Genomic DNA, 25,046 nt, shown 5'->3' with positions numbered 1-25,046 from the left:
ATCACTGAGCAGCAAATGATATCACCTGTGATGTATTTCAGTTATCTTGCAAATCTGGTCTGTTAGTGGGCCCTGAAGACAGGGTTGATGACCACTGCTTTAAAGCATATGAGACTTTTATTGATTTTTTTTTTTTTTATGTTATAGTAGCAGCTCACATGTTTGTGTATGTCAATTTAATTTAATTTTCACAAGCACCGGATTAGTGATTCATTTAGCTTTTGGGTCATTGTAAAATGCCAAAACTGCTGGCATTTTGGCCCCAAAAAAACAATAATGTCAACAATGTTACAATTTCCAAATTATATAAATATATCTATATATAAACATCATCATCAGCCTGCACCTCATCTCACAGGTTTTGGTTTAAGTAATGCTGTTCCACACAATTCATTTATCAGCATAAGCTTACCTAGCCCCCTGCTGTCAAAGTTTGCCCTATATTTCCCACCACACTCTTAAAAAATAAAAAATAAACATTCTCTTAAAAAGTGTTCTCAATGATTTTGCTGATGCCATCTCAACACTTCTTAAAAGGTAGAAAAATGTTGCTTTTATCACCTCCTTGCATGCATTAAGTTCTTAGAAAAAATGATTTGGGGGGAAAAAAACAGATAACCTCTAGCCAACCAGATTGCCCTGTACCTCATCTGGAAAGAATGAACACAGTGTAAGGGGTGTAGTTTGTATTTTGAAGGGCCCTACAGTAAGATACCCTCCCTGCCCCCTTACACTGTATTCCTTTAATCTTTTGCCATATGTGTTGGCTCGGTCCCGCGAGTTAAGCTCTTTATTAGCAGTTCTGCGAGATTTTTTTTGTAGATGCATAACTATTTCTATAAAGGGATGAGTGGACTACCCCATGGGACCTGAGGGTTGGCAGCGGCTGGCTGTAGAATGACCATTTTTTTGTGACTCTGCTTGTATTTCTGTTTATGAACTCTGAGGTATGCAGTAATACTCTACTGAGCCAGCATACACATGGATTAAACCAAGGTTGAAATTGATGTATATACTCTTTATTTTTAGAGCCCAGCTGCAATATTTCTTCCTGAAGAAATGTTCAGTGAAACGCACCTGCGTTGAAGCTACAGCAAGCTACTTATCCCCTAACTGCAGTGAGGTGGATGAGGAAAATACAGAGCATCCTAACTTTGTTTTAATTATTTGTGGTATGCTTATATACTTGTAGGTAAAGTCTATATATTTTAAACTTTGTATAATAAAACGTGACATTTCAGTCTTTTGGTGTCTTCAAAGTCCTTAAACTTGTGGTAGGGTTGTTTGTACAACAAGAATATATTTTAACTGGCACTGACCAATCACAGATGAATCAAACTATTTACCTGGGAAACATTGAGCGTTGTGGAGACCTTTTCTTGTTTGGCTTCCACTGTGCGGAAACTGAAGGCTCGTTCCAAAACACTCTGATCAATACCAATCAACTCACAGATTTCTTTCAACTCTACAAGTGGAAAAAAAGAAAAATATGAAAAATATTAGAAATTTGATATACAGTAACTACTTGCAAGGTTTTGCAAATTTGTAAATGAGGGTAAATTAATTTCCCAAAGTTGAATAAAGTAGTAAACCTCTGTGCTGTTTATTAACATTACATATATGCAACATGCACATTATCCCTAAGTACATATGTTTATCTAGTGCAAATGCAGTCTACTAAAATGAGAGCAATGAGCAAAAAGCTAAATAAAACACCTATGGTACATCACACTGGTTGAAGACACATTGACTATTTCCACCCCCGAGGTTTCCCACCATTTTAGACAAAGACCACTGGTCTATAGGACCACTTTAGACAATTCTTTCAGAGAAATCTCAGAGACAGAGGGCAATTGGATCTGTTAGAAAATACTGTCCAATAGGTACAATTTGACCTAAGAGGACTTTTCAGTGTTCTGAGCGAAACCTACCCTTCCTCCTCCACAGTCTAAACAGGAACACTTGCATGACATGAAGTTGTGCTTTTTAAGACACAGAGGTTGATTTACTAAAGGCAAATAGGTTGTTCAATTTGCAAGTGAATTTTCCCCAGAGCTTAGTAAATGAGGGAACTTCACATTGCAAAGAATATCCAATCGTGCAAAGAAAATGCAAAAAAAAAAAACAGCACTTGAACATGATGGAAGCCAGCAAAGCTTCACTTCATTCTCTAAACTCTGAGGCAAATTCACTTGCAAAGTGAAATTTCCCTTCCATAGTTAACAGCCTATTTGACTTCAGCAAAACAAATCCACTGTGCTTTCAATCGCAACTGGTCTGAAGCTCAATAGAAAATGGTTTAGGCCTTTATCATATTGTATACTATGAGAGACTTAAGACAGATACGTTCCAAGGCAAGTGTTAATTGGCCATTCATACTTGCCTTTGTGGATGCAGCATCAGACTGATGCTGCATCTGTCCCCCGGCGTCTCTGCACTGAGAACCGAGCCACCGAACACCGATGGCTCAGTCCTCACTCCTCCCTGAGCAGAGCAATGCTGCTTTTGCTATACTTCTCAGCGCTCAATGGAGTGAAGGGCGGGGAGCGGCCATCTCAGAGGCTCGCTGAGACTGCCATCAATGAAGGCAGCTGGAGAAGCAGGAGAAGCCCAGCCTAAAAAGCTCAGTCTGGAATTCTCCTTTAAGTAAAGTGTTCTCTTTCTTAACTGCCTGGCTGTTATGCCATTCCAGACTGAATTAAAAACTGTGGGCAATCTGAAGCAAATATCACATCAGGAAAGCTTGATGTACTTATTCTCATACTTCTAGGTCACCAATACAAAACATTAAAGCCAGAGAGTCAGCATGACAGCAAGCAAATCACATTTCCAGAAGGTGACGTCAGCAATGGTAGCCCCCATCATTTCCTTTTAACATGTTTCCTTTTAAGAATATGATTTTTTTTTTTGGACAAAACGGATGTTCCTTAAATCAGACTAGATCTGAACCAACAACGTGAAGATGTAGGGAAAAGTTTATGTCGCTAAGCAGATCAGCAAATTGCACTTGGATTGGTTAGGGAGTTTTGTAGGGAAATATAGGAAACAACTGGGACTTTCACCTACCCATATAATGTCGGTCTCCTGAGAATATTCTCAGCAGTTAGATCTTCAATCAAGACCAGCTGTCCCATTAGCCCGCTTGTTCTGTGTTGGGGGTATTGTTGCCCACTGTTGTGGGTAGACAGCGTGATTCAGGACTTTAATGGACTGTTATGTTCCGCTAGCGTCTTGGTGACTGAGCTTTGTTTTTGCCATGTGTCAAATGTTATTGGTTTGTTTATGGTTATTTGAGTTAATTTTTTTTTAAAAATAAACAAACGTCATACTTACCTCCACTGTGTAGTTCATTTTGCACAGAGTGGCCCTGCACATCCTCTTCTGAGGTCCCTCTGCGGATCTTGCGGCTCTTCCAGGCATTAGATAACACGCTCTGGGAAGCTCTCTCTCGAGGGGGTTACCTTGCGGGTGCCTTCCTGAGTCATACAATCGGCGTCCATAGACGTCTAGTGTATGACTCGGCTCCGCCCTTACATCATTTAATTTGATTGACAGCAGTGGGAGCCAATGGCTGCGCTACTATCAATTTATCCAATCAAAGCCAGGACTCCGTGGAGAGGATGATGGCGGGGGGACGTGCCAAGCAGGTGAACTGCCTCTGGCAAGTAAAACGGGGAGGCTAGGGGGCCCGTGATTGCTAGGTGTTTTTTCACCTTAATGCATAGGATGCACGAAGGTGAAAAAAACACGAACCCTTACAGCCCCTTTAACCGCAATAAAGGGCCGTGGTCTAATATTTTCCAAATATATATATATATATATACACATTTTATTTAGGAGATTTATTGAAAAAAAAAAAAAGTGCTCTGCATTCCTGTGTGTGTTAAAGCCAAGGAGTCCCCGTTTTGTGATTTTTGTTTTGTTAACTTTTTTAATACAAATACACAACAATATTCTTGTGAACATGTGAGGAGATGAGCAATATCTTTCAGACCCCTTATACTGAGGGCCCAATGTTGCTTGAGTGGTTTCTGTTTGATTTCAGAATGAACGATACTATGCCTAGGGCATATTTCTTTATGCTGAAATATGGTCATCTTTAGTTAAAACTTTAATTAAAGCTGATCCCTGAATGACAACACTTTCTCTGTGACAGTCACAGATGGTGGGAGGAATACAGTGGTGTCAACTCTCCACCCTCAGTCCACTGACTGAACAGGGAAAGTACAGCAGCACACTGATGAGGTCATCTCTCTGCTCATTCTGTGCTTTCCCCCTATCAGCATGTTCCCCGTCAGCACATCTGTATGCAGCACACCTGACCAGCTCCCCGTCTTTGTGCCCACCTCTCACAGAGCTCTGTAGCATAGGGGCTTGCAGGAGGCTAAATATCAAGTCTAATTCAGGTAATTACAATATTTAAAACAAAATACATTTATTGCTATAATGAACATAGAGATGCATATTTTTTGTACCTTTTTACATCTGCCTTGAGTTTAGCTTACGGTTTGTAATTGCAGTCTAATCACTATTCTCTGACTGTATTCACCTTATAATGTGGCATTTTTCTTTCTAGCTAAGGCTTGTTGCCTTTCCACAAATTCAAGCCTTGACACTGCAGAACATTCTTTCCAGTGGTGAGCCCTATTTCTGTGGTTATGTTGTGATCATCTGGAAAATGAATAGCTGATGACCACATCCTATGTCTTTTCAGCTACCAAATAAAGGCAAATACAGCATGCCTATAATACTGCAAATTCAAGCAAGCAGTCAAATAATGAGCTTACTCGAAGAAATATTACCATACGTTTTTCTCCAGGAAGTATTGAGTGTAATTTATAGTTTTAATCTACAATATTGCCCGCTTGTTTACAGGTCACATTTTTATGTTTAAATCATTAAATGATCTATGTATAACAAAGCTCATTCTGTGTCCTTACCATTTTTGTCCTTCACTTTGCTTTCATCCAGGCCATTGACACGCGATTCTGGCTTAAACTCAATATTCCCTAGTTTTAATACTGCAGCCACAAGCTCCAAGACCGATTGTGTTTCATGTTCCATAAAACCAACAATCTGCATAGCGTTCTGGAAGAAGAAAACAGAAAGATGACACTGATTTAAATGAAGCAAATAAAATAGGATAAAACTTTTTTTTTTTTTTTTTTATTAGTGTTAAACTTTATCAATAACATTTCGACACCAGTAAATTGTCAACATCCATACATTATGGCATTGACAATAACACATGGCGCACAATAATTACAACCCCATATCTAAAAAACTTGGGATACTATGTAAAATGTACATAAAAACAGAATGCAATGGTTAGCAAATCTCATAAACCCAGATTGTATTCACAATAGAAAACATATTTAAACTCAGAAATGTTATTTTAAATGGTAGTAATCTTAATTTTTTTTTAAATTGCTGACAGACAGGATATTTATGAGAGATGAGATCGTATCGGTCTCTTCTCTCATAATTGAGAGAATTACATGTACACTGAACCTCACATACGCAGCTCAACTAACATTATGGCCCGATGCGCGGGAGTGACACCATCGTGGCCAAACCATTCATGCGGTCGAAGGCATGGAACCTGGAAGGAAGACCAGGTGAAGAAGGAAGGGGACCTGAGGGCTCATATGACAGGTAAGTATGCCATATTGTGCAAATATACTGTGCATACTAATACATTATGGCATAATGCACCTGGGGTCCCTAAAAAGAAGATATGACAGCAGACTTTACTAGTGCTTTAAAAAAGGTGGTGTTTTTTAAATTGATAGTAGCAAAACGTCTCAAAAAAGTTAGGACAAGACAACAAAAAGCTGGCAAAATAAGTGGTACTAACAAGAATAAGCTGGAAAAACATTTTGCAATTAGGTTAACTAACAACAGGTCAGTAACGTGACTGGGTATAAAAAGGGCATCTTAGCAAGTCAGAGTGTCTCAGAAATAAAGATTAGCAGAGGTTCACCAATTTGTCATTTAAGCGACCCTGTTAGCAATTAAAGCGGTTGTAAACCTAGTTACACCACTTGTACCTACAGGTAAGCCTATAATAAGGCTTACCTGTAGGTACTGTAAATATTTCCTAAACCTGCACGGTTTAGGAGATATTTACCATATACACTTGCGCCGAGTTCATCGGCACACTGAAGAAACTGCCTACTCGTGACGTTTCTTCAGGACCGTGCAGTGACTGACGGCTCCCGCACACATGCGTCACCGTGACACTGGCAAATCACAGCGACAGAGCCCGCAAACCCGGAAATAACTCCAGAAGACATGTCGCCGGTCACAGTGGTGTGTGGGGACCACTGCAACAGCTTCGATCTAAGGTAAGTACTTCATAATGAGCTATGAGGATTTTTTTTTTTTCGGTTTACAACCACTTTAAGGGAACTTTTAGGTTTACATTAAAGCGATTGTATACCCAGCTTAGCGATTTTTACCTACAAGTAAGCCCATAATAAGGCTTACCTGTAGGTAAAAAGAATATCTCCTAAACCTGCATGGTTTAGGGCAGTGATATGCAATTAGCGGACCTCCAGCTGTTGCAGAACTACAAGTCCCATGAGGCATAGCAAGACTCTGACAGCCACAAGCATGACACCCAAAGGCAGAGGCATGATGGGAATTGTAGTTTTGCAACATCTGGAGGTCCGCTAATTGCATATCCCTGGTTTAGGAGATATTGACCTTGCGTGCAGCCGTTGATGTCAACGGCACATGCGCTGTGCTCACGGAAGTGACGTCATCGTGGCTCAGGCCACTCATAGCGCCGCAGCCATCGGTCCTGGAAGAAACACAGAGAGAACATGTCAGCTCCCTCATCGGTGACTGGGCACCACTAAAGGGTTTCATTCTAAGGCATTTCATAATGTGCTAGTAGGCAATGCCTACTAGCACATTATACTATTGTCTTGCAGGTTTTTTTTTCCTCCACGGTTTACTACAAATTAAGTATTACTTAACCACTTCCCGCCCGGCCTATAGCAGAATGACGGTTCCCGCCCGGCCTATAGCAGAATGACGGTCGGACCGTGGTTTGGATGGCCTTCCTCGGTTCGGGCTGACAGGGAGAGCCGATCGGCTCTCCCGGTCAGTGCCGCCGGTTAGTGCCCATCAGTGCTGCTGGTTTAAAAAAAATTTGGTCTTTTTTAGTTTGTTTGCAAAAAAATAAAAACCCCAGAGATGATCAAATACCAAAAAATAAAGCTATATTTTTGTGAAGAAAATTATAAAAATTTAGTTTGGGTACAGTCCTGGGCAGGAAGAAGCGAAAGCGCCTGGTATTGAAGTGGTTAATATACTCAAGTCAATATTAATATTCTCATTTCATAAGAAATTAATTACAAAGTATTAGTGCAAAATGAAAAAAAAAGGGGAACTGTAAAATAAGCATTATTTCAATGTTCAAATTAATTTGTAATGGTCAATTCCCTTAGAGTTGCAAACCTTTGATGGTACAAAAGCGGTGTTGAACATTCCCAACCCCTCGTACCCAGGGCCAGATTAAGAACATCATGGGCCTGGTGCTGAGGATTTTGGTGGGGCCTTTTAGGCTGCATTCACACCTCCGCGACAAGTAACGCCGCGTACGCGGCGTATTTTGCCGCGAATAGTGTAACTTTTTTTTTACAAATCCTTCCTATTGCTTTGTATGGCCGAACGCCAATGCCGCCTGAAAAAAAGGGTCCGGGATTTTTTTTTTTAATGCCGCAGGTGTACGGCATCTATGAGATGTGAACCATCTCATAGACAGCAATGGGAATTCTCCCCTCCAGCGGCACGAGCGGCCGGCGTCGGGCGTTTTGTCGCAGAGGTGTGAATGGGGTGTAATAAATAATAAATAAATGCGTGGGAATGACATGAACGCAGCCCAGCCAAGGCAAGTGACCAAAGGCACAGAACCCAGAAGGAAGACCGGGTGAAGATGGAAGTGTCCAGGCCCCGCCTGATTCATCACAGCGCAGCACTGGAGGGCTCAGTCTGAAAATTGAAGTGTACACTGCACACATGTGCTAATATGCTGTGCATACTTGTACATTGTGGCATAACCTACCCCAGGGCCTCTAAAAAGTAGTAATGTCAGGAAAGTTTACTACCGCTTTATTATCACAGGATCCCAGGAGCCTCTCATGGGGCCCCCTACTGACCCGGTGGACGGTGGCCCTTGGGCAGTGCCTAAGTGCACAGTTGCCAACATTTAAAAAATATTTTCAGGGCCACTTTTTTATATAAGTGCTATATTTAGAGTAGCTGAGATCCCCGATGTTCCTCTATACATCATAGTAGTAATCACAAAATTAAATGAGTACTAATAATGGGGCAGAACAAATATGAGAACTGATATTTCCTTTAGTTGAACTAACAAAAGTGTGTCCATTCTAGAGCTGGTAACATTGAGGATATTCAGTATAATTTTAAAGAACTGTTTTTGTGGGTAAGCGACATAGGGGAGGAGTATGGACGGTATATAAGTGGGAAGTATGTGCAGGTGAGGGAGAGGAATGTGGAGGGTCTAACAGTGGGCACTATGTACAGGAGAGGAGTACAAAGGGTACGGAAAAAAGCACTATGTACAGGAGAGGAGTGTGAAGGGTATGACAATGGGCAGTATGTACAGGAAGAGTGAGGGGGTATGACAGAGGGTAGTACGTACCAGAGAGAAGTGTGGAGGGTATGATGGGGCAGTATGTACAGGAGAGGAGTGTGGAGGGTATGACAGTGGGCAGTATGTACAGGAGAGGAATGTAGACGGTATGATAGTGGGCTCTATGTATAGGAGAGGAGTGTGGAGGGTATGACAGTGAACACTATGTATAGGAGAGGAGTGTGGAGGGTATGACAGTAGGCACTATGTATAGGAGAGGAGTGTGGAGGGTATGACAGTGAGCAGTATGTACAGGAGAGGAGTGTGGAGGGTGCGACAGTGGGCACTAAGTACAGGAGAGAAGTGTATGACAGCAGGCACTATGTACAGGAGAGGAGTGTGAAGGGTATGACAGTGGGCGCTATGTATAGGAGAGGAGTGTGGAGGGTATGACAGTGGGCACTATGTACAGGAGAGGAGTGTGTAGGGTATGACAGTGGGTACTATGTATAGGAGAGAAGTGTGGAGAGTATGACAGTGGGCACTATGTACAGGAGAGGAGTGTGGAGAGTATGACAGTGAGCACTATGTACAGGAGTGGAAGGATTTAGGGACTGAGTAGTGGTTAAGCGGGTCATACATGGATTGAAATTATGCCAATTATGCAGAGACCAGCCATAGTCAATCTATGTATGGGCTAGCTGGTTTTACACAAGTCAATCTATTAATCAACTTGAGTACAACCAGCCTGTTTTTTTTTTTCTTAAAACAATCAGTGCTGCCAGCTATAGTTAGCAACACTGATCATTGTACGCACTGGCAGAACACAATAACACTGCAGGAGTGATTCCCCCATCCACAGGTCAGCAGGTGAGAGGGTGTGTGGGGACAGGCTGGGGAGAGATACTAGTCAGTGGCTGGGTAGGCACTGGTAGTATCAGAGCCAGATACACACAGGTTACATATGCCACGATCGTTAGAGCGAAAGCAATAATTCTAGTACTAGACCTCCTCTGTAACTCTAAACATGTAACCTAAAAAAATGTAAAGCATCGCTTAGGATACCAAAAAAAATTGTGCTAACTTAACTAACTAACTGTTTTTTTAATGAATGAAACATTTTTTTCCAAAAAAACATGTTTGAAAAATTGCTGCGCAAATACCGTGCTAGAGCTGCACAATTAATCGTTAAAAAAATCGTGATCTCGATTCAACCCCCCTGACGATCTTCAATGCAGAGTTTGCTGATTCTTTCATATAACAAGTGGAGAGACTTTCAGCTGTCAAAAGAAAATATCTGGGCAGTCTGCCAAGTTTTTAACAGGAAACATTGTAACTGACACTTCCTTCTTAGATCAAAGGGATACACTTCTGTGTGTAAAGAACAAATCTGGGCAGTCTGCAAAGTTTTTAAACAAAATGAAACATTGTAACTAACTAACATTGTAACTATTTAACCACTTAAAGTCCAACACTTGTTTCTTAAGTTAGAAAGCAATATTATTTGCTAGAAAATTACTTGGAACTGCCAAACATTATATATATTTTAGCAGAGACTCGAGGGAATACAATGGCTATTGCTGCAATATGTTATGTCACACTGCATTTTCCCACTTCAATGAATAATAAAAACCATAAAAACAAAACAGTGAAGTTAGCCCATTTTTTTTTTTTTGTTTTAATGTGAAAGATGATGTTATGCCGCAACAATCGTGAGAGAATCGTGATCTATCTTCTAAGCAAAAAAATTGCAATTCTCATTTTAGCCAGAATCGTGCAGCTCTATACCGTGCAACATAAAAAGTGCAAAGACCACCATAGAGTCATTTTCTAGCAAAAAACAAATGATGATTTTTACATGTAGTAGAGAAGTGTCAGAATTGGCCTGGGTGGCAAGGGGTTAATTACCATGAGTAATATACAAATAATTATTATAAGCACTGTGATCCTATCAGTCTGCTGTAGTGTGTCAGCTTGTATTTATATTGGCCGCTCTGAACGTAGCTTCTAACAGGCTGTGCAAGCAGGCCCGTATCTCCGGAACCATAAATGATAGACATCCCATATTTTAACCAGTTGTGGGGTAGCTCTTCCCATGCCTACCCCAAAATGTGGGGTTTCTGTGACCTCTGGTCATCGAGCTACAACCCCCCAAATTCGATCTTAAAAAAAAAAAAAATCTTAAAAAAAAAAAAATTTTTTTTTTTTTTGGGCAAATGGGCCTATCTTGAGAAAGGGGCCTGGAGCTGCAGCTCCATCAGCCCCATTGTTAATCCGGCCCTGCTCGTACCATACTGTATTAGGGGAGGAAATTTGAAGTGAATAAGTTGTACTAGGTCACTGAATCACTGTAATACAGATAATGAACGAGTGCAACAAATAAACTAGAAACGATTTCAGAAAGGCAACCTCTGAGACAGATCTAACATGAAATGGAAATAGGTTTAAATGCTTTGTAAAGAACAGCATAATGGGTCACACACAGCAGATTCCCTAGAGACTGTCAATACAAGTAGAAGTAGCCATAAAACTACCAAGCATTTCTAGTATCAATAGGAACTTCCTTTTACACTGATTAAAATTACCTTATCCAGGATAAATGAAGTCATTGATATTTATTTTTAATTTATTTTAAATCACTATGTCCCTAATGGGAAAAATAAATCACTATCCTGGAGAACACATCAAGTCACATTAGCCTTTCTTCTATATTTTCAGAAATATAATATAAGTGCTCTTTACATTCAGTGTTCTGATAAACCCAAGAGAGTTAAATGTGATCTCTATGAATTGAAGATCCAACAAACACCACCCTGTTCTCTTACCCGGACAGTTTTGAAATTTGATGCATCATCTATACCGTTCACTTTAGCAGAATCCAGACTGAGATAGCTGTATTTGCTGAAATCACGATCAAGTTTCAGTTTATCTAGAAAATGGAGGGTTTAAATTATAAAAGTGTTATATTGAAGAAACATAAAGCATCTTAAAAAAAAAAAAAAGTTCATTGGTGACCTGACAAAACTGTAAAGTGGATCTAGACCTTGTTAAGGCAAATAAAGGAAAGCTGTGAACAAGCAGAACATCTTTGACAGCTCTGTCACCTGTAAAAGGACAGTTTAAATAGTGATCATTGAACACCAGTTCTCATCTCCAAAACACTGGGGAACCATCACCAAACTTACGGGGTTCCCCAAAACTCTCACTGGTTCTTCCCTCTAATGTTAATGTAGAAGCAGTGATGTGAGGCAAGAAGGTGATAGGAAATAATGAGAGTTGTGGGGGATCCAGGAGATTGACATTGTCAGAAGTGTCGGTTTCCCAGCATACTTCAGAGAATAAACACTTGTGAATGCATCAACATTCAAGGGCATTGGCCATGAGAAAGGTGAGGATTTACACGGTTCTTTTCAAGTCACAAACATTTACAAAGCTGTGTAGTACTTACTGAGAAGATCATCAGAGGCTCCCGATAACATCTGATAAAATATATGGAAATTTCTTTCATTTCTTGGTTGCCTGACGACCCTTGACTTTTCAAGGAGATCTACGCATCAAGCACATTAAACATTACACTATATTATTAGTATCCAAGAAAAAAAAAATAGAGCGACAGATCACTTAGAGCTAAAAAATATATATAAAAGCTAGATGGCAAATATGAAAAATAATAAGAAACTATGATGTGTATAAATGATAATTGATGTATACTTGCAGCCTTTCAAAAGGGTGACACTGGAAAAGAAAAGTGCACCAACATCTAGAATAAAACATTTCATTAAACTCAATGCCTGCTATTAAAACTAATACTAAAACTATAGTTTTATATGGTAAATTTATTGTGTTTTAAATATGGAAAATTTTCATTAAAAAAAAAAAACACCAGTAGTGAGGGATACTGGAAAAGTCACTTTACACATAAAGTAGTATACCTTGAAGGTTGTATTTTATCTATTAAAACTATTAAAGGTACAAAACTGGAAGAATGTATCATAACCGGGCAAAGAACATAGGGGAAAAAAAATCCAAAACACAATATCGAATTACTAAAGCCTACAGAGTTTTTTTTTTAACAATATAAAGGTAAAGCCCTTTGAGGTTCACACTTCAGTAGTTGAAAGTGGAATTTGTTTCCTTTTCACAGTGATGCACCGACCAGTAGCAAAGCTATGCAGGACTATTGCCTGGCATAGGATGGATCAAATCTTGACTGGTTCATCAGGGACAGGCTGGGATTCTATACATCTATGGGCAGGCTGGTTGTAACCAAGTCAATCCATCGATCGACTTGGATACAACCAGCCTGTCAGAATTTGTACATGCCATAGCTGACATCAGTAATCATTGTGTTCTGCTGGCTGGGAAGGTTGTTGCTGGCATAACATAATAAAGGCTGTGGGATGGATTACCCCATCAACACTGACTGTGTTCACGGAACTTTAGCAGCATTTTTAAAAAAAAAAATCGTAAAAATCCAACGGAGAGAATGGGGATCCCATATAATGGTTGTTATAGATTTACAAGACTTTGAGATCTTCGCAATAAAGTTCTTGAATTATATATTATTGGGTGATTTAACAGCAGCAATCTCACATACTGTATATAATAATGCAGCAGTTGACAGCACTCGTTAATACATTCTCAGCCTTGTCAATGCAGGACCAGCTCAATCTATATTGGAGACCGTGAAAAGGCGATGGGAAAAATGGTTTCACATCCGTCATTTCCGATATGTCAGGTTTAAAAGTTTTATTGTAACCATTTGCAGCAGATTGACCCTGACTTGCAAAACAGCGATATCTTGAAACTAGTGCTGTATTGCAAGTTTATTGCTAGCTACAAATACAATTTATAGTTTCTCGAATGGCAAACACAGATGAAATAAATGTGCATAAACTGTTGTAGCTGGCCAAAGATTTGCAATTCTCTTCAACCAGTCTTGTGATCCAGGTACCCCTTAGGAACACTTTTATGCAGGCACGTTAAGCTTGTTAAACTGACAGTACTGGCAAAGCAATACAAGTTATGGCTTTCCCACTCCCACGGCGCTGCTATAAAAATATATATATATAAAATATACACACACTTTGTTTTCTTCTTATGGTTTTCTAGATTATTTTTGATTTCAAACGTGTAATATTTCAGGAAATAGCCTTCAATACACCAGCAAGGTTTTGCTATAATGCATTCAAGGCAAGATCTAGTTTAACTTAAAGTGGTTGTAAACCCCTTTTTAGAACTTGTACCTATAGGTTAGCCTAGAATAAGGCTTACCTATAGGTACTATAAATATGTCCTAAACGTCCTCCGTTTAGGAGATATTTACCTTGTGCGCCAATTATGTCATTGGCGCATGTGCTGTGAAGAAACATTCTTCCGTGCGGTTTCTTCCAGAGCGAGTGCTGTGACTGGTGACTTTGGCGCGCATGCATGGGAGTGACGTCACGTGACTCAGGCCAGTCACAGAGCTGGAGTCCACAGCCCTGAAAAGAAGAGGGACGAAGATGGATGCGGCCACCAGCGGGGACAGCGCAGGCTTCGTTTGTATGCAAGTGCCACATAATGGGCTAGTATGCACTGCATACTAGCCCATTATGCTTTTACTTTGCAGGGAACAAAAGAGGGAAAAAAAACCATCAGGGTTTACGTCCTCTTTAACAAATCATGAACATGTGGTAATAAGTCTAGCAAAATGAAGTGACAAGGAGTTCTTTGCAAACCCTTCAGACCATGTCCGTCTACAATATCCTTCAATGTATTAGAAAATAACCTGGAAATATTCGGTCACATTTTTCCATTACTGTGAACATTATATAATCAAGCCTTTGCAAGCTCAATATTCTGGGAATATTTTACTAGGTGTGTCCCTATTATAGCACTAACAGCTCCTTAAATTCCTACTTATTTTTGTTTGTATTTTACTCCTCGAAAGACACACTTATTTGCGTGAACATCCTTTTGTAATGGAGTTCAATAGTAAAAAGAATAGCAATAAAAAATACATTTGGCAAATGTTTTTGAGTAGACTGTATTTGATAAATAGGTCCTTTATCAGAAGTTGTAAATACTAGATCCTTTCATATTATTTCTCTAAAACAGCCTTTGTCCGTTAAGGTTCCATGGAAACCCAAAGTTCCTCCAAAGAATGCTAGAGGTTCTTTAAACAATGGCAGACAAATTGCCCACCTACACTGCCCACTAATGCAAGCAGCTCTTCTCCTAATGACCACCAATGTGGCTGTAAAATTAATGTTTTACCTTAATGTATTCTCCTCATGCATTCTCATGTCAGCTCCCCCCACCCCCACCAAAATACTTACCTGAGCCCAATCTTGATCCAGCACAGTGCCTGTCTGCAGCAGCACTGCTTTTGTCTTCCCTAGGAGGCTCCATAGCAGCTCAAGCCATTGGCTCCTGCTGCCATCAATCAACTCCAGTGAGCAGAGAGAAGGGGGCAGGGCTGAGCCACACTGTATACGTCAATAGATGCACACAGTACAGCTTGGGATCGAGCCCACATGAGTGCCCCCATAAAAGAGGGAAGTTCAGCCAAAACCGCTAACGAAAAAGGATTAAGGGCTGCTCTGTGCTAAACCACTGAACAGAGCATGATTAAACCTTTTATCATTGAAACCATAAAATTTCGTAGGGGATGTACCATCGTCCTATTATTTTAATATAGATAGAGGGGTCTCAGGGATTCCCCACAAACCCCAAAACTCCAATGAAAATTATGGGCGGGGAGGACTATACCGGTACTGTTGTGTATAGGTTCAAAAACCTTGGTGATTCACATTAGATAAGTTTAAGAAAAGTTTATTTACATATAGACATCATGGACAAAAATCAAAACTACATCACATTAAAACATATTACAAAAATACAAACTTGACCACAGTCTGGTCACCGGTTGTGCAATCCCATTTCTTAACAAGACGGGTGGGGTATCGGTGAGAAAATTGCAATCATGAGACCAACAGTCTCTAGTCTCGACTAGTTTTGCTTTCGCTTCGTCAGGAGACGGTCTAGTAGCACAGCGTCCCTTAGCCCCAGAGAGGGGGTCCCAGGCAAACAGTGGATAAGTATCTCACACGTGGACCAAGACCAAGTCTTTGAGGCAGACCTGTGTGCCCTCACGGGCATAAAATACTAAGAAAAGGTTTGGGTCCCAGGACATAGGAATCCCAAATAAAGATTGTACAGATGCTCACAATAATGGCCTGGTTAGAACAACCAGCCACAAACACAATAGGCTGGTAATGTGTCAGTTACCAGTCCATAAGGATAACCAGATAGGAGCTTGTTATGTATATGATGATATACATATGTCCTGGGACCAGGCTCTGATGCATCAGAGCCAGGTCCCAGGACATAGGAGCTTGTTATGTATATGATGATATACATATGTCCTGGGACCTGGCTCTGATGCATCAGAGCCAGGTCCCAGGACATATGTATATCATCATATACATAACAAGCTCCTATCTGGTTATCCTTATGGACTGGTAACTGACACATTACCAGCCTATTGTGTTTGTGGCTGGTTGTTCTAACCAGGCCATTATTGTGAGCATCTGTACAATCTTTATTTGGGATTCCTATGTCCTGGGACCCAAACCTTTTCTTAGTATTTTATGCCCGTGAGGGCACACAGGTCTGCCTCAAAGACTTGGTCTTGGTCCACGTGTGAGATACTTATCCACTGTTTGCCTGGGACCCCTCTCTGGGGCTAAGGGACGCTGTGCTACTAGACCGTCTCCTGACGAAGCGAAAGCGAAACTAGTCGAGACTAGAGACTGTTGGTCTCATGATTGCAATTTTCTCACCGATACCCCACCCCTCTTGTTAAGAAATGGGATTGCACAACCGGTGACCAGACTGTGGTCAAGTTTGTATTTTTGTAATATGTTTTAATGTGATGTAGTTTTTATTTTTGTCCATGATGTCTATATGTAAATAAACTTTTCTTAAACTTATCTAATGTGAATCACCAAGGTTTTTGAACCTATACACAACAGTACCGGTATAGTCCTCCCCGCCCATAATTTTCATTGGAGTTTTGGGGTTTGTGGGGAATCCCTGAGACCCCTCTATCTACACTGAACAGAGCAGGTAAGTATGACATGTTTGCCATTTTAGAAAAAAATAAAATAAACCTTTAGCCCTGGTTCACACTGGGTACGATTTGGAACGATTTGAGATGCGATTTGACATGTCAAATCGCATCTCAAATCGGTGGCAATTGTCGGCAATGGCACTGTCCTAATCAGTGCGACGCCGCATCTGCGATTTCAAAAAGTAGTTCCTGTACTACTTTTTTCGATTTCGGGCCGCGATTTACATTAAATCGCGGCAAAATCGCGGCCGCGAAATCGCGGTAAAATTGCGCATTTTACCGTGATTTTGAATTCGCAGCAGTGTGAACCTAGGCTTAGAATCACTTTAAAGCATTACTAAAGGCATCTTTTTTAGATTACAGTAACAAACATGTTACGCTTATGTGCTCTGCGCAATGGTTTTGCACAGAGCGGGCCCAAACCTCCTCTGGGGTCCCCCACTGGCGCGGTCTGCTTCTCCTCTTCTGTCTGTGCCACCATAGTAAGCCACTTGTAATGGGGGCAGACGTATGGGCTCACTCCTGAGCCGAGCCATATGCATACCTCCCAACTTTTTGAGATGTCATCAAGGAACACCTATTAGCAAATGTAGGTAGGCATAGGACACACCGTGTCACTCCCTCTTAAAGGAGAATACATAAAAAGTGCTTTTTTTTTACCACTATTATGCCTTTATACTAGCTTTGAAACTTACAGATGCAGCAATTTAGAAATTGGATAAAAATGGACAAATACTGCACTTTATACACAACTGTATAGATCAGACCAAAACGAGGGACAAATTAGGTAGAAAGAGGAACAAATCAGGGACAGTTGGGGGCTATGTGTGTGTCTATAGATAAACATAGTGCAGCTCGGCTCTGCCCCCCACTCCCTCCTCACTGGATTGGACAGACAGCAGCAAGAGCTGATGGCTCCTACTGCTACCTCTGAGTAGCAATGCGGTTCTCAGGTAAAGCACTGGATCAAGATAGGGAGGGGGGTGATAATTGTGGAAGGGTTTTTACCTTAATACAGAGAATGTATTAAGGTAAAAAAACGATTAGCCTTAAACATTTTAAGAGAACTATTTTCCCCTGACCACCACTGGAGGGGGGCATTTTTCCACTGACCTCCAAAAGGAAGGGACATTTCTCTGTTGGCTATTAGTGAAACAGAACACTTTACTATTTATTGTTTCCTTGTCTGTTCATTGCTATTAAGTTATTTATATCACTTCATAATTATTACCTAAAATACTATTTGGGCATTTAAAGAGGAGGCATTTAAAATGACCTTCTGTGGGAGTCAAACACTCTACATGTATCAAACTCTCTACATGTATCAAACTCTCTACATCAGTGGTTCTCAACCTGGGGGTCGGGACCCCCTCGGGGGTCAAATGATGATTTGCCAGGGGTCACCAAATCCTGGGCTGTTCCTGAAGCCCGCACCTCTTTGAAGCCACCCAGCAGGGCTGTCCCTGGAGCCCACAGCCGCCCACTCAGCCTCTTTGCAGCAGCCCATTCAGTTCACAACATGGCTGGGGGGGCAGAGACTCTAGGTCAGCTGACTGGTGAGGAATGTGAAGTGAGACATAGTGAGTAACACTACCTGTGATTATAGTTCCCATTAAAAGTCCCCACTACAGTTCTCAGATCAGAAAATGACCTTGATCAAGAGCACCTAAGTTGGCTGATCAGAACTCTCCCACCAGCACGGCCACTCATCCCAACTCTCCCACCAGCACTGCCACTCATCCCAACTCCCCACCCCCAAGGAGTAGGGGAAGGAATAAAAATAGAGAATACGTGGAAAGGAAAGGAAAAAAGGGGGAACAACAAATAAAAAGGGAGAGAAAGATTAAGAGAAAGAGCAAGAAAGACGGCTAGATTGAGGGATGGGGGAAAAAAAAATAAGAAATTAGGATAGAGAGATAAAAGGGAAATAAAGGAGAACAAAGAGTGGTACATACTAAAATGTACCATAAGGAGTTTTAATACTTCACAAATGTAAGGGTTAGGGGTGCAAATTACTTGTTTTGCCTTGGGTGCCGACAACCCACGCTACGAAAATGTTTACCGTTAGGGGTCCCCACAACTTGGGAAATTTTATCAAGGGGTCACGGCACTAGAACGGTTGAGAACCACTGCTCTACATATTCTTTGTTTTGTGTAAAATCCTCTGCAACCTACTGATCACACCAATCTTCCTTGATCTACAGATATAGTAATTTTCAGCAGGGATTTCTTGAACCCTTAAAATTATTTCAAGAGTTACTCGGGTGTAAAAAGATTGAGAAAGGCTGTGCAACACCAATTGTTCCAATTATTACCAGTTCTACTAGCAATAAAAATCTTTTTTACGATTAACATTTCCCATCTTACAAAAACATAAGACTTCATGCACACTGGGGTTTATATAAAACTTTTTTACTGGTAGGAGAAAAGCAGTTTCAAAAACTTGTTTAGGGCTTCAAGCACTTGAACGTTTATTTCATTTGGCCAGATTATTATTAATATATCCTTGCCACTGAAGTGAAAAAAAAACGCTTAAGCGCTAAATAGGCCTAGCGCTTAGACACTTTTTAGGCGCATCAGGCCTTTTTTTAACCAATACAGAGAATTTTCACCCCCTTCCTGCCCAGACCAATTTTTCATTTTCAGCACCGTCGCAATTTCAATGACAATTGCGCAGTCATGCAACACTGTACCCAAATTAAATCTTTATGGTTTTTTTTTTCACAAATACAGCTTTTGTTTGGTGGTACTTGATCACCTCTGCGATTTTTATTTTTTGCACTATAAACAAAAGAAGAGCGACAATTTTGGAAAAAAAAAAAAAATATATATATATTTTAAAATTTTTGATTCAATAAATATATTTTTTTTAAAAGAAAATATTTTTTCCACTTTAGGCCGATACGTAGTCTTCTACATATTTTTGGTAAAAAAAATCTCAATAAGCATATATTGATTGGTTTGCGCAAAAGTTATAGCGTCTACAAAATAGGGAATAGTTTTATTGCATTTTTTTTTACTAGTAATGGCGGCGATCTGCGATTTTTATTGTGACCGTGACATTGCGACGGACATATCGGACACTTTTGACCTATTTTTGGGACCATTCACATTTATACAGCGATTACTGCTATAAAACTGCACCGATTACTGTGTAAATGTGACTGGCAGGGAAGGGGTTAGCACTAGGGTGCGCTGAAGGGGTTAAATATGTTCCCTGAGAGTGATTCTTACTGTAGGGGGAGGGGACCGATCTGTGTTCCTCTGTACTGGGAACACACATCGGTCTCCTCCCCCTACATCATATTACTATGGCTCGGTAGGGAACTGGTTGAAGCTCAAAAGCTCCATTCCTGAATGCAACTTTGATGTTTGTTTTTCTGCCTCAATGCCTATAGTGTGCATGAGGGGTGTTTGGAAACAGAAAAAAAAAAAAGCTCAAACGCCTTTAAAAGCAGGGTTTCTGTGCATAGTTTTGTTTGCCCAAGACAAAAAAAATCACAACTTTCACTAACTTTTTTGGAGAGTTAAAAACAATTAGTTCAGAGTGGAGTTGGCACGCAAGGCCTACCAAAATTATGTTATTTCCAACACTGGGTATTTAACACTATCTCCACCAATCCTGCCCTCCCCATCATCAAGTGGGCCCTGCATTTCATCAAAATATATGAACTTTTGATTTACTTTAGTTTTAGGGTGGCCATTATACAGGAAGGTGTCTCCCAAAATACAATGGGCAAGAATACGTTTTTGAACAAACTATGATTTATTGAGACCTGAGCCAACATACAAGAAACAATCTTTTTGTTGAGCAACTTAAAATGATTGTAAAGTAAAAAAAATCTCACTTTTTTTTAAAACAATAAACATGTCATACTTGCATGCTCTGTGAAATGGTTTTGCACAGAGCAGGCTCATTCCTCCTTTTCCTGGGGTCCTCCGCCAGCGCCCCTCTTCTGCATGTGCCACCACAGGAAGCAAATTCCTATGGTGGCACACATGCAGGCTCGATCCCAAGCCACACTCTATGTGTTCATTGACACACACAGTCACTGGATTTGATTTACAGCAGCAGAAGCCAAAGGCTCCTGTGTTGGATGAAGATCAGGCTTTGATAAGCATTTGGAGGGGGGCTAACAATAGAAGGATTTTTACCTTAAAGGGGTTGTAAAGGTAAAACATTGTTTCCCTAAATAGCTTCCTTTACCTTAGTGCAGTCCTCCTTCACTTACCTCATTCTTCGATTTTGCTTATAAATGTCCCTATTTCTTCTGAGAAATCCTCACTTCCTGTTTTTCTGTCTGTAACTACACACCGTAATGCAAGGCTTTCTTCCTGGTGTGGAGAAAGCCTCTTGAGGGGGGAGGGGGCGAGCAGGCATATCAGGACACACTCTACTTTGCAGATAGAGAAAGGAGCTGTGTGTTAGTGGGCGTCCTGACACTCCTGCTTGTCCGATCCCCCCTCAAGAGGCTTTCTCCACACCAGGAAGAAAGCCTTGCATTACTGTGTGGAGTTACAGACAGAAGAACAGGAAGTGAGGATTTCTCAGAAGAAATAAGGACATTTAAAAGCAAAATCGAAGGATGAGTTAAGTGAAGAAGAACTGCACCAAGGTAAAGGAAGCTATTTAGGGAAAAGAAAATTCCTTTACAACCCCTTTAATGCTGAGAGTACTTTAAGGTAAAAAACCTTCAGCGTTTACAACCAATTTATGCGCAGATCAGCTGGTAGCCTTGTTTTTAAATGACATGGTAAAATGGTGTTTAATGTGAATCTAGATCGATATTGTACACAGTTTACAATAAACCTGTCGGTATCACTTAAAGTACTGAAAAGGATGCAGGAGAACAATGCAGACACCTAAAGGTCCCTGCAAATATTTTAATATGGCCCCTCAAGTTCTGGTGGTGACAAGAACACCAGACTGTGAAGAGGCCAGATTTGACAATTCCCAATAATACCCACATGCTTCTATTGCCCAGTAAGGCCACCCAATACAATGAAGGAATGTGAAAGCCTGGGCCATTTTGCATTCAATGTAATAGAAATTTCCTAATCATATCCCTCACTTTGTTGTTACAGTAAAGCTACCATCCAAGCATGTACCATTTTGACATTATATCCATAAAAAATAAAACAAAATAAAAATACATATCTATAGAGACTGCGCAGGTCAGATGAAGTACCCATAAAGCATATATTCAGTGATATGTACTTACAGTTGCTTATAACTCCACCAAGTGGGTCACCCTTGAAATCAAATTCAATATCCATATATTTTCCCTAAAAAAATGCAAATTAAAAAGATAGTCAAAAGCGTTGATTGTGTACACGATTCATGTAAATATATTATGTATAGAAGGGAAGGGGAAAGGGGAAAATTTACGCTTGGTAAAATAGATAAAATGAAATAAATATATGTTGATAATCCCAGAGGGTAATATCAATAATCCCTGAAGGTTTCCTGCAGCTAAACACTAAAACCTTGATACCAAGTCAAAAGAAACATATATACAAACAGTGTAGCGCTGGAAAAAAATTAAAGTGAATAAATCAATAGTCATACATTATGACAATCAAAAGCAATATTGTGAGGATCATAAGATATATGCTGAGGGCATATATTAAATATAATGGGTTTTTATTTTTTGCGCTATAAACAAAAATAGAGCTACAATTTTGAAAAAAATTCAATATTTTTTACTTTTTGCTATAATAAATATCCCCCAAAAATATATAAAAACGTTTTTTTCCTCAGTTTAGGCCAATACGTATTCTTCTACCTATTTTTGGTAAAAAAAAAAAAACGCAATAAAGCGTTTATCGGTTGGTTTGCGCAAAATTTATAGCGTTTACAAAATAGGGGATAGTTTTATTGCATTTTTATAATTTTTTTTTTTTTTACTACTAATGGCGGCGATCAGCGATTTTTTTCGTGACTGCGACATTATGGCGGACACTTCGGACAATTTTGACACATTTTTGGGACCATTATCATTTTCACAGCAAAAAATGCATTTAAAATGCATTGTTTATTGTGAAAATGACAGTTGCAGTTTGGGAGTTAACCACAGGGGGCGCTATTGGGGTTATGTGAAGTGTGTTTACAACTGTAGGAGGGTGTGGCTGAAGGTGTGACATCATCGATTGTGTCCCCCTATAAAAGGGATGACACGATCGATGGAAAAAATTGGGAGCAACTGCGCTAATAAATTAAATGGGTAAATGAATGCTGCTAAATAATGCTCATGTGAATACAAAATAAAGCTGCACCTTACTGTAAATAGTGAAACAGTGATAACATAGGAAAAAAACAAGATGCGCTAAGCAATTAAATGTGATAAATTTACCCAAAAATCATGTCACAAATGAATGTCCATAAATAGGGAAAAAAACAGGAAAAACAGGAAGACCAAAGTCCTTAGAGGGACATCGAAACTCCTATTCACCAGTGCAAAAAAAAAAAAAAGGAAAACCAAACAAAGTCAACAGATGGCAATCCGAAACTTGAAGTGATAATCCAATAAACATTGATCCTCCACCAAAAGCAATTGAACCCGCTTACCAGATTTCCGGCGGTCTCTTAATTAAAAGAAGACCCCAGAAAGCATGTAGTTAATGGCTGTTGAAGTATAGATAGGCCAAGCTGGATGCCAATCCCCGTCTCGTTCCAATGTGTAATGGGCTTGATAACCAGGTAAGTCTGCAGAAGGTGATGTGTCATGCGAAGCTCAGCCCGACATGTTGCGCGTTGCTAGATAAACACTTCTTCAGGAGCTTTAAGCGGTTATTTTAAAATACAGACAGCAGCAAAACACCTACGAGCAGCGAGCTCGTCTCATCGCCGTCGGTCTGTGTCAGCTCTGTAACTCATATTCCCGACTAGTGTTCGTCACATCACGTGACTTCTTCAGGGGATCTCAGGGGATGACACGATAATAATAATAAATGTCCTTGCAAGGAAAAAAAATCAGATAGTAGCCCTGTTTGGCATCAGGCCGCCTATGGGAAGAAAAACCCGCGCATGCGCAATGCGTGTCGCCCTGGCAACACGCACACGTGTTTTTTTCTTCCCATAGGCGGCCTAATGCCAAACGGAGCTACTATCTGATTTTATTTCCTTGCAAGGACATTTGTTATGTCTCGCTGAATATGAGAGTTTGTATTTTTATTGCCACCAATAAATCCTTTAACCTTTTAAAACGCCTGCACTATGAAATTATTTTTTTTGTTTCTTTTCCATTGCGGCATATTCATCCCCACTTTGAGTATGTATCTCATTACCACACACATACACCTGTGGCACTCCTGAAAACACCTGTGAGCTGTGGTTTGGAGCCATTGAAGGCGTGGGAGACGGAGGATCCTTTCAGCTGACCTGCAGGATAACCTCATCTTATAAGCTTGTTTGACCCCCCTGAGAAGGGTGGTCACAGGCTTTTCGGTAAGCCTTTAATTTTACTACTAAGTGATGGGCTGACTTCACGTTTTGCTTGGAATCATTTAACCTACACTGGATGCAGTTTTCCTCTGAATCCTTTTCTTTGGACTTTCATCTGCTGATTCATTGGACTTATTGTTGTTTGTTTTTTTCACTGAACATTCACCATTATATTATATATTTGCCCTCAGCATATATCGTATGATCCTCACATTATTGCTTTTGATTGTCATAATGTATGACTATTGGATTTATTCACTTTGATTTATTTCTAGTGCTACACTGTTTGTATATATGTAAATATACAAACTGTTTTTATTTTAAAAAGTCTATATTATGCTTAAAATTGATTAAGGTTATTTGAACTGTGGTGACTTTGTAAAAAGACCCTTACTCAATACATGTATTCTTATATAATTATACTATGCTATAAGGTTTACATGCAGGCAATCTCTAGAACATAGTTCATCATGATTGAACACTTACAAATCTGGACGAGTTATCATTCCTCACAGTTTTTGCATTTCCAAAAGCTGGTAAAACAAATAAAAGCAGGTATCAGACAATCATCAAAATGCAGGAAATGTAGAAATTCTGCAATGAGTGTATAAAATATGCATGATGTCAACACCATAGGTAAAAGAAAATATGGAATATTCAACTTCCATTTCTTTAGCGATAAAATCTATAAGGGTTAATTTGAAGAAAATTTATCATATTTCTAAATATGTTCCTTAAATGTTTAGTTACGTTCAAAACTAATGTGACCCATCATGAATTTTTAGTTTACAGGTCAACATGAGAAAATATTGTTATTGAGCAGCACTGTATTAAGTGTTTATTGAAAAAAACAAAAAGGAGTAATGAAAAACTGATACAGG

General features: G+C 39.9%; 1 protein-coding gene across 4 annotated transcripts in view; it reads right to left on the bottom strand.

The window, feature by feature from the left end:
* The window catches only part of MYO1B (myosin IB), a 296,930-nt gene that overhangs the window by 98,995 nt on the left and 172,889 nt on the right, over positions 1-25,046 (bottom strand). For all 4 annotated transcript variants that reach the window (XM_040357071.1, XM_040357073.1, XM_040357074.1 and 1 more), the window contains exons 6-11: positions 24,652-24,698; positions 21,944-22,007; positions 12,054-12,152; positions 11,431-11,534; positions 4,941-5,088; positions 1,347-1,465 (exon numbers count right to left, since the gene is read on the bottom strand). In XM_040357071.1, the coding sequence (XP_040213005.1) occupies positions 1,347-1,465; positions 4,941-5,088; positions 11,431-11,534; positions 12,054-12,152; positions 21,944-22,007; positions 24,652-24,698 (581 nt within the window). The remainder of the gene's footprint in view (positions 1-1,346; positions 1,466-4,940; positions 5,089-11,430; positions 11,535-12,053; positions 12,153-21,943; positions 22,008-24,651; positions 24,699-25,046) is intronic.

Source organism: Rana temporaria, chromosome 6 (genome assembly GCF_905171775.1).
Source record: "Rana temporaria chromosome 6, aRanTem1.1, whole genome shotgun sequence".
Lineage (NCBI taxonomy): Eukaryota > Metazoa > Chordata > Amphibia > Anura > Ranidae > Rana > Rana temporaria.
The sequence above is the reverse complement of the archived record's forward strand: the minus strand, read 5'-3'. Positions and strand labels throughout refer to the sequence as shown.